The sequence below is a fragment of the Hibiscus syriacus genome, unplaced genomic scaffold (genome assembly GCF_006381635.1).
Source record: "Hibiscus syriacus cultivar Baekdansim isolate YM2019G1 unplaced genomic scaffold, ASM638163v2 tig00111952_pilon, whole genome shotgun sequence".
Classification (NCBI taxonomy): domain Eukaryota; kingdom Viridiplantae; phylum Streptophyta; class Magnoliopsida; order Malvales; family Malvaceae; genus Hibiscus; species Hibiscus syriacus.
The window spans coordinates 614,977-625,429 of record NW_024063220.1 but is presented as its reverse complement, the minus strand read 5'-3'; the positions used below and the strand labels follow the sequence as shown (position 1 = coordinate 625,429).

General features: G+C 38.4%; 1 protein-coding gene and 1 long non-coding RNA gene across 2 annotated transcripts; both read left to right on the top strand.

The window, feature by feature from the left end:
• The first annotated feature begins 1,776 nt into the window (after window positions 1–1,776).
• On the top strand, window positions 1,777–7,816 carry LOC120173447. The gene is made up of 3 exons (XR_005521059.1): window positions 1,777–2,180; window positions 2,430–2,482; window positions 7,687–7,816. It is a non-coding gene; the product is annotated as an uncharacterized LOC120173447 (long non-coding RNA).
• Window positions 7,817–7,822: 6 nt separating this feature from the next.
• LOC120173446 lies at window positions 7,823–8,523 on the top strand. The gene is made up of 2 exons (XM_039180623.1): window positions 7,823–7,961; window positions 8,046–8,523. Exon 2 carries the CDS (start codon window positions 8,135–8,137, stop codon window positions 8,480–8,482), a length of 348 nt encoding a protein of 115 aa, XP_039036554.1. The 5' UTR covers window positions 7,823–7,961; window positions 8,046–8,134; the 3' UTR covers window positions 8,483–8,523.
• Window positions 8,524–10,453: the final 1,930 nt, after the last annotated feature.

Here is a 10,453-nt window from a genome sequence, read left to right as displayed (position 1 = left end):
GAGTACTAGTCTTCTTACCATGAGCAATGACGAGTGCTCCTTTGGTAATCTTCCATTCACAGCCTGAAAAGGTTGTACTATAACCTTCTCCATCAAGCTGTCCTACAGAAATCAAATTTCTTTTGAGGCCAAGAATATGTCTCACTCCTGTCAGCTTCCAGGTGGTCTGGTTTGGCAACTTTAGTTGGATGTCTCCTTTTTCGACGATCTTCAAGGTTTCATCATCAGCTAGATGAACCTTCCCAAAATCACCACTGACATTGTTCTCCATGATTTCTCGGCATGGGGTGGAGTAGAAAGATGCCCCTAAATCCAAGATCCATGATTTAATCAGATTATTGACACTTAGAATCATGGCATCACTTGTCTCCTCTGTCACGTTGGCAGATTCCTGTGCGTCGGTATTTTTCTTCGGTTCTCGGCAATCTCTTTTAAAGTGACCATTCTTGTCGTAGTTATAATAGGTAAAATCTTTCTTTCCCGTTCTTGATTTTTCTCTTCTGGATTTGGATCTGCCACGATTTGAATTTCTTTCTGAAGTTCTCCCTCTAGACTCCGTGTGTAAGGCTGAGGAGGTTGATGCTTCATCCGATTCTCTCCGTCGAATTTCTTCGCTCAGTACCAAATCCCGAACATCGTTGAATTTTAATTTGTTATTTCCCGACGAGCTGCTGACTGCTGTAACAGTAGCATTCCAACTGTCTGGTAGAGATGATAAGAGAATTAAAGCTCAAACTTCATCATCGAATTCAATTTCCACTGAACTCAACTGGGGTTGTGATTGTATTGAGTTCATTTAGGTGTTGAGCCATTGATGCCCCTTCCGTCATCCGCAAATTGAATAATCACCTCATCAAATGAACTTTGTTTGAGGCTGATGACTTCTCATACATACTGGAGAGAGACGACATAAGACCCGCCGTAGTCTTTTCCATTACTATGTTGAAAGTAACATTATGGGATAACGTCAGTCGGATAACTCCGAGGGCTTGTCTGTCAAGAAAGGCCCACTCTTCATTCTTCATGCCCTCTGGTTGTTTTCCTGAGAGATGTTGATATAGATTTTTCTGGTACAGAAAATCTTCAATCTGCATCTTCCAAAAGCCAAATTCTGCACCATTGAACTTTTCAATTTTCACATTCCCTTCGTCTGCAGCCATCGCTCCCACTCGAATCTGGCTTCTTTGGATCGTTTCTGACAATTTGTGTGAACCACCGTATATTATAACACCTCCGTCGATAAACTCGTATCGCCGACAAAATTTTTACTATTCACGAAATTCACTATTCATATGAATAGTAACCTCACAAAAAATTGACAAAATTCACAATCAAAAGCTCTGATTACCAGTTGTTGGGAAAATAAACCCAGTACAAGTAATTTCCCTATAACCAGATTAGTGAGAATGCAAAATAAAAGCGGAAAAATAATACCCGAAATTGATAACGGAGTTCAACCAATTTTTGCCTACGTCTCAGGACTGCTGCAGATCTTTTTACTAAAGAGAGAAAACTTATAGGTGTTTACAAAGCGCTCACTACTCACAAGAGAACTCTCTAAACTCTTTAGTATTGGGAGAAAGAAATTGATTTTGGATTTTGAAGCTAAATGAGCTAGGGTATTTATAGTTAAAGCTTAAGGGCTAATCTTGTAAATACTCTAAAGTTTAATGACTCAATTTTGTAACTATCCCTATTATAAAATAATAAAAAAATTTAGCACCCCCCACTTGTTTTTGCAGCCGCCGACTACTTGAAGAAATTTCAACAGAAAGGACTCTGGTTCAAAGGGAGAGAAGAAGGTGAATAAAAAGATTAAGTATGTAGTTGAAGTGATCATTGGTTATATAAGCATGTGTTGTTGTAAGGGTTTCAGTGAGGAGAATGAAGGCATTGATGTGGATTTGGCAATTCCTGTTGAGGATTTGGCTTCTATTTGGATAGATAGAAATATAAATTTACAATCTTTTTTGCCACTTGTCAGTCATGAGGTTTGTGGATTGATTAGTGAGAGAGGGTTTGATGTGAATTACTTGGCTGGTGTGGTTGTGGTGGAAGCATTTTTGTTGAAACTTTGCTTGGATATAAGGATTGGGGCTGGAGGCTTGGTGGTGTTGGAAGATGAGCTGAAAAGTTGGGTTGTTGCTTCAATTCCAGCTTTCGCAACTCTTATTTCTTGGGTTAGTGCTTTCTACTCTTAAATCATAGGCTTATATGTGTATTTTTTTTCAGCTTCTACTTTGGTATTTTCGGTTGCACTTCAATTCATATGAATTAGAATGAAACATCCAATATTGTGCATGTCTCGGTAATCGGTATATAACTATGTGTTATGCATTGTTTCCTATAGTGAAATATACCTATTTTCCTTAATCACACTTCGTATTTTTGCTGTACTTATCGTCTAGTTCTTACTTTGTGCTGATCAGAAATGCTTATGAGGATGTTACTGCAGCCGACTTTGCCAGTGACTGCCTTGCTGGTTAGTTTGCTTTGCTCGGATATTTTGAATTCATTATATATCTTCCTCTTACTTTTAGTTTGTTTTGTGCTTTATATCAAGTTTCCCGCCAATGCTTAAAGGAGTAGTCTGTTGTAAGTGGTGATTCTATGTTAACTGTGTGTTTCTTTTCCCATGCAAATCCTTACACTATCTGTTGATGAAAACGGGTAAAGAAAACAAAAGAACACGAGAATTTTACGAGGTTCGGCAATGTGCTTACGTCCTCGGTGCCTAGGCGATGCTAGAAGTTTTATTCAATGATATTTTAGGTCTAGGTTACATCTCTATTTATAATAGAAAACACTGGTACATAATTACAAAATCAACCCTGTACCGTACCGCGGGGCCTGCGCCCCCGCACCCCCAACCCACATAATTCGTAACCCCACAACGAGACTTTCTTTGTAAGGACAGTTGATGTTCGCTCCGCTCCATCTCCTGTCCTCTTTACTGGTATATTTATGAGCCATACCTAACAAATCTCCACCTTGGCGAATATCCTGCCCCTTGGAAACTTCAATGTGGGTTGGGTTACCTTGCTTCTTTAACAACTCGAAACATTCAACAAGTCCAAGCAATACTTGAACTTGTCTGTCGTAACTAGCTTGGTTAACATATCAGCGGCATTCTCATCAGTATGTACCTTCTGAAACAAAACCTCTCCAGATGCAACCAACTCTCTGATCTTGTGGAACCTTACATCAATATGTTTAGTTCTAGCACGATACACCTGATTCTTAGCCAAGTGAATAGCACTTTGATTATCACAAAGCAACTGAACTCCACCTTGTTGAACACCCAACTCCTTCACTAAACCAGTAAGCCATAAAGCTTCTTTTGTAGCTTCAGCCGCTGCCATGTACTCAGCTTCAGTTGTCGATAGAGCCACAACAGATTGAACAGTAGACTTCCAACAAATAGGCCCTCTACCAAGAGTAAAGACATACCCTGTCGTAGATCTTCTATTATCCAAGTCACCTGCATAGTCTGAATCAACATATCCTACAACCAAAGGATTATCCCGCTGACTCCCAAAAACAATTCCATGTCCCACAGTACCCTTTAAGTACCGAAAGATCCACTTGACTGCTTCCCAATGTTGCTTACCAGGTTTAGACATGTACTTACAAACTTGACTAACAGCATGAGCTAAATCAGGACGAGTACATACCATCGCATACATCAAGCAGCCAACAGCATTAGAATACGGAACCTTTTCCATATCTTCAGCTTCCTTATCTGTCTTAGGGCACTGTTCTGATGAGAGTTTAAAGTGATTCGCCAATGGAGTGCTAACTGGTTTCGCGTTGCTCATCGCAAACCTTTCTAGCATTTTCTCAACATAACCCCGTTGAGATAACCGCAGTTTCCTTGAGTCTCTGTCCCTGCAAATTTCCATTCCAAGAATTTTCTTTGCAGCACCTAAATCTTTCATATCAAATTTCTGACTCAATAAAGTTTTCAAACCGATAACATCATCCATGTTCTTCGCAGCAATCAACATATCATCAACATACAGTAATAGAAAAATAAAAGAACCATCATCAAGGCTCTTAACATAGACACAACAATCATACTCACATCGGTTGTAGCCAATCTTGATCATATAGGAGTCAAACCATTTATACCACTGTCTCGGAGACTGTTTCAACCCGTACAAAGATTTCTTCAATCTGCAAACTAAATGCTCGTTTCCAGGTTGAGTGAAACCTTCAGGTTGCCGCATGTAGATCTGCTCCTCTAAAGCACCATGCAAAAAAAGCAGTTATAACATCCATCTGCTCTAAATGCAAATCACAACTAGCCACCAATGCAAGTACTGCTTGGATTGAAGTGTGCCTGACCACAGGAGAAAAGATTTCATCATAATCAACTCATTTCTGCTGTGAAAAACCCTTCGCTACCAAACAAGCCTTGAACTTCTCCCCCTCTTTTTCTGTTACTGCTGGTTTCTTCTTATACACCCATTTGCAACCAATCGGCTTCTTACCCTCAGGAAGGGGAACTAACTCCCATGTGCGATTGTGATTCAAAGACTCCATCTCCTCAACCATGGCTTCCATCCACTTTTCGTTTTCCTGACTAGTAACGGCATCATGAAAAGTAACCGGATCATCACTGCTAACAATAAGTGCAAAAGATACCAAGCCTTTAAAACCCAATCTGTTCGGAGGCTTTATATTCATCCGTCTCACCCTGTCTCTGGCGAGACTATAATCCTGCAAATCATCCGTAGTGGAACCACCATAAGTCGATTGAAAAGTTTCTGGTTTCTCAACTGGAAACTGCTCGAAATCCACCACTGTCGTGTCTTGCTTCTGCTGCAACATGGACTGTTCATCAAAAACGACATCTCTACTAATCACAACTTTCTTCGCAACTGGATCCCAGAACTTGAATCCTTTGACACCTTTCTTGTAACCCAGAAAAATGCACTCCTTCGATTTTGCATCAAGTTTGGATCTCTCATCAGCAGGTACATGCACATAAGCAGGACAACCAAAAATCTGTAAGTTATCAAAACTAACATCATGACGAGTCCATACCTCTTCTGCAACTTTCCCAGCCAGCGATGCCCTTGGCGATCTGTTGATAAGGTAACATGCCATGTTAACAGCCTCAGCCCAGAAGTGTTTGGGAAGCCCCGCATTCAACCGCAAACATCTGGCTCTTTCATTCAACGACCTGTTCATTCGTTCCGCAACACCATTCTGTTGTGGTGTCTTGCGCACTGTAAAATGCCTCTGAATCCCATGCTCCTTACAGAATTGTAGGAACTGTGAATCTGTGTACTCCGTACCATTTTCAGACCGCAAAAACTTGATTTTTGGTCCTGTTTGGTTTTCTACCTCAGCTTTCCACAGCTTGAACTTCTCAAAAACTTCAGATTTCTGTTTCAAAAAATACACCCAAACTTTCCGTGAAAAATCATCAATAAAAGTAACATAGTACCTAGATCCACCCAAAGACGATGTCGTGGAAGGCCCCCATACATCAGAATGCACATAATCAAGAATCCCTTGAGTTGTGTGCTTCGCAGTCTTAAAACGGACTTTAGTCTATTTACCAAGAACACAATACTTGCAAAAATCGAGCTTACAACTTTTGACACCATGCAACAAGTTTCTCTTGTGTAATTCTGCCATACCACGTTCACTAAGATGAGCAAGACGCATATGCCACAATTTTTTCGTATCATCACAGGACTCAACAGAGTGAACTCCACCTGCAACGGTACTCCCTAACAATATGTAGATATTCCCTGCAGTCATCTTACCTTTCATCACAGTCAATGCTCCTTTAACAGTCCGAATGGTTTCCCTATCCTCGTCAGCCTTAGGGATAAAACCATTCTTGTGCAAAGTGCCCAAGGAAATCAAATTCTTCTACAAGTCTGGGATATGTCGAACACCACTCAATCCGAACGGAGCCATCGTGCATCTTAATTCTGACATCACCAATACCAACAATATTGCAACATCGATCATCACCCAAATAAACCGAACCAGAATTAACCGGCCTGTATGTCGAAAACCATTCCCTATTTGGTGTGATGTGATAAGAACATCCAGAATCAAGAATCCAAGCATCCGTCAATTGTGTCGTTGAAATAGAAAGCATATCACCCTCACTGCAATCAGAATTATCATCCTCGACCACGTTCACAGACTTGGATGAGCCATCACGCTTCTCATCAGTCTGCTTTTTCAACTTCGGACAGTCTCGCTTCATATGTCCCGCCTCCTTGCACTTGTAACAGTGAATCGTCTTCTTATCCCTGGATTTGGATCTGGAATTCCGCTTCCCGGACCCTACCTTCTCTAGCTTCCGTCCACGATCTCGATTACCCTTGACATATAAGCTATCGGTTTGAGAGCTTTCTCTTGCATTCTGCTTCCGCTGGTTGTGAGCCAACAAGGCTGCAGTAATCTCCTCAACGTTGATAGTCTATTTCCCATATGTAAGAGTAGTCACCATGTGTTCGTAAGAGGGAGGCAACGAACACAACAGAATCATCGCTCTGTCTCCATCCTCAATTTTCACATCAAGCCAAGCCAGATCAGAAATGATTTGATTGAAGACATTTACGTGTTGCGCCAAATCGTGATCGTCCTGCATCTTCAGCCCATATAGTCGCTACTTCAGATACGGTTTTGTTGTTAAGGATTTGGACATAAACTGACTTTCCAACTTCCTCCAAATTTCGTCTGGAGACGATAGATGCATGACGTGATACATGACCTCGTCCGCCAAGCATAATCGTATGGTTCCTGCCGCTCGCTGCTGCAATTCTTCCCAATCTTCCTCATCCATCGACGCCGGCTTTGTAGGTCGCAAAGCCTTCAAGATCCCTTGCTGCGCCAATAGATCCTTCACCCTCGTTTGCCATAATCCGAAGTTACCCTGACCATCGAATTTCGCGACTTTGAATTTTGCTCCTGACATCTGATACCAATTGTTGACGAAAACGGGTAAAGAAAACAAAAGAACACGAGAATTTTACGAGGTTCGGCAATGTGCTTACGTCCTCGGTGCCTAGGCGGCGCTAGAAGTTTTATTCAATGATATTTTAGGTCTAGGTTACATCTCTATTTATAATAGAAAATACTGGTACATAATTACAAAAATCAACCCTGTACCGTACCGCGGGGGCTACGCCCCCGCACCCCCAATCCACATAATTCGCAACCCAACAACGAGACTTTCTTTGTAAGGACAATTGATGTTCACTCCATCTCATGTCCTTTTTACTAGTATATTTATGAGCCATACCTAACACTATCGCAATGTGAGGGGATTATGGCTTGTAGTTAGTCTCTTCCCTCTTTGCTAACTGATTTCACTTTGGAACATTGGACTCTTACAAACTCATTTCTTTTTAGGATTTAGCAGTCTGATTTGTTTTTGGTGAACATGAACAATTCTCCAGTCTTTTCATTAGTTTCTAATACCAAATAGGAGGCATTAAGTGGGGGTGAGGGGTATGAAGTATTAATGGCTCGATAATAAAACTCCGTCCAAGTCTTCATGCTCGTTTTCGTCTTTGTGCTTGAATTATGTCATGCTTAGAGTATTAAGCTTGTTGGTTGATTTTGTTTGTTGGTCAAACACTAATCTGATTATGTAAATATGCTTCAATTTATTGATGATCTTTTAAACGGAGGAGTCACTTGGTGGTGCAGGGACCTGACGATGTAATTCTGCTGAGAAATATTCTTTACGATGCTATTATTTTGGTGGAGTACTCTTTCCTCAAGCCCGAGACAGTTCACCTACCAACCGAGCATGTAAAAGTATCGTGACTACAAGATTGGGGATAAAAAAAGAGCAACTCGCTATACGAGTGCTTTCACAAATTCCGATTTACCTTCTCAAATAACCAAATGGATCTCGAGCCTGAATGGTATGTTCGAAAAAGCAGGAGGAATAAATGGATCCTCACCCAAAGCTCTTATAAGTGAGTAAACCCGATTAGTCCTATTATATGGAACAACTGTATCTTTTTCAGTTTTGCATTATTTAACTGCCCCGAAATGCAGAGAGTCGCTACTGAAGCTCTAGAAACAAGGGAAAAAGCTATTCAATGATAGTGTGTTGAAATACCACGCGAAATTACTTGTCGATGATTCCATGGAAGTAGATGAGCAATTGGTATCGAAGGAGCTTGAGGATGATGAGCCTTCGTTTTACATTGATGACAAAGGAGAAGAGGAAGAAAATGAAATGAAAAATGAATCCATGACAGCGGTATATGTGGCCGCTGCCCTTTCGATGAGACCGATGGATAACTTGAGGGAGAAAAGGAAAGGAAGTGGGGGTGAAGAGAAAGAGAAGATTAAGTATTTTAAGTATGCTCTTCCTAACAAATCTAAAGCGACTAAAGAGGTCCCGGTTCCTAGCTCAGGTTCGGACTCAGACATGGGTGCCTTGAAGGATGATTCGAGCAGTGACAGTGAAGTTGAGAACCCTGTCAAGTAGGATGAATGGCATATGTCAATGTCCAGACAACAAGTACGGAAAAGGGGCGTACCATTTGATTCAAGTCGGTTCAGTTATTTTTAGTTGATGACATATTGTTGCCTTGAAGTATGCCATATGTATCGATATTTTGAAGTGAATACCGATACTTTTACGCATGTATTGATACTTGAGGGATTTTCTTGAATTTTAGAAAATATCGAACCTCATTTTAATGTTGATTTTATGAGGTATTCATATCATTGGTGAATATTGATACGTTATGAATTTAATTATATTAGAGATAATAGAATTTTAATAAGATTGAAGGTGGCTAATTCATTAGTAATGCTTACACCATTCCCAACCTCCAAAACATCTAAATAAGATGATATTGTGTTGAAACATGTAATTTATGGGATATTGCAACAACAATGGTACCTATCAAATTAAATCACAACCTGCTTACTTTTATACAATTTTATTGTTCTAATTGCTACAAATATTCAACATTGTCAACTATTCCCATCAAAATCTTGACTCGTTTTTTCTCTTAAAAACATTTGTTTCAACACAAAAGATCCATATTAGTAGTTTAAAGTGTAGTTTTTTTAATAAATAAAAAGATCATATAAATAATTAAGGGTATTAGTTATTTCAACCAACTTAATAACACTGCAAAAACATAGAACCAAATAATACTAAATCAAAGTACAAAAACTAAATTCCAAATTTTAGCATAACATGGGGACTAAATCCACAGTTTAACCCCCAAAAAACCAGCCCATTTTGATAAATGGAAACCAACTTATTATATCTCTCCTATTTTGTTTATCGAACTAATATTTAAAAAATCAATATTATTTTTTTTATTTTAATCACCAACTATTAAAATTTTACCGGAGACATTGATATTAACTTTTTTGAAAAAATAATGGCATAATAATAAAATGTGTCATTAATATTTGATTAAATAATTATTTTAGTTTCTATTTTTTTTGGATCATTCTAGTCCCAATGATTCATTTTGTGATAAAATGATCTCTAGTTGGATGAAAACCGTTAATCGGCTAATATTCAATATTTTTCACTCACGTGAAAAATCATACATGTCAAATATGATGACGTGGTACACACCACTTGTACATTAGTGATGACATATCACATGTTTAAAATGATGAAGTATCACATGTACATAAGCGATAATGTGACACATACTATATATATATAAGTGATGATGTATCATATATCATGTGTGCATAAAGTGACAATATAATATATGTCACATTATCCTTTTGACGTCATAGAATTTGACACATCAATAACATGCATTATTATTGTCAGAACCGTCTTTCGGTTGGGCCGAAATTGGGCTTCGACTTGGATTAAACAAATTGAAGTCGCCACCGATCATTTATTTTAAAATAAATGGGTTGATCGGATACCCTATTTTTTACCTGATCTGCGTCTTTCCAAAGATGTGTCGGATTCGGGAGTCGGTTACAGTCAAGGAAGGGTTAGCACCCTTGAACTGCCCTTTCGATACTACGCAATTTCCAATTGTCTTATATTAAGAAAATTGTAATTTAAAATTAAAAGGTAAAAATATGATCCCAATTACTTACCTTAGATAGTTTTAAAGGTATACCCTTAAGAGAGTCAAGAAACGTGTTAGATAAAATAATAAAATTAAATAGAATAAAGAAAATAAAAAATGACCGAAATAAAGGAATACAAAAAAGAGTGAAGATAAAAATGAATACGATAAGAAAAATAAAATGAGGAAAAATAATAATGATAATAATATATACATAATAAACGAGTAAATAAAAAATAAGAAGAAAATACAAATAAATAAAACAAATGTAAAGAAGATAAAAAATAAAGATAAAGAATAAAAATAAAAATGAAATAGAGGAATAAAAGTAAATAGAAATAAATAAAATAGAATAATAATAATACTACTATTAATAATAATAAAAACAGTAAGTA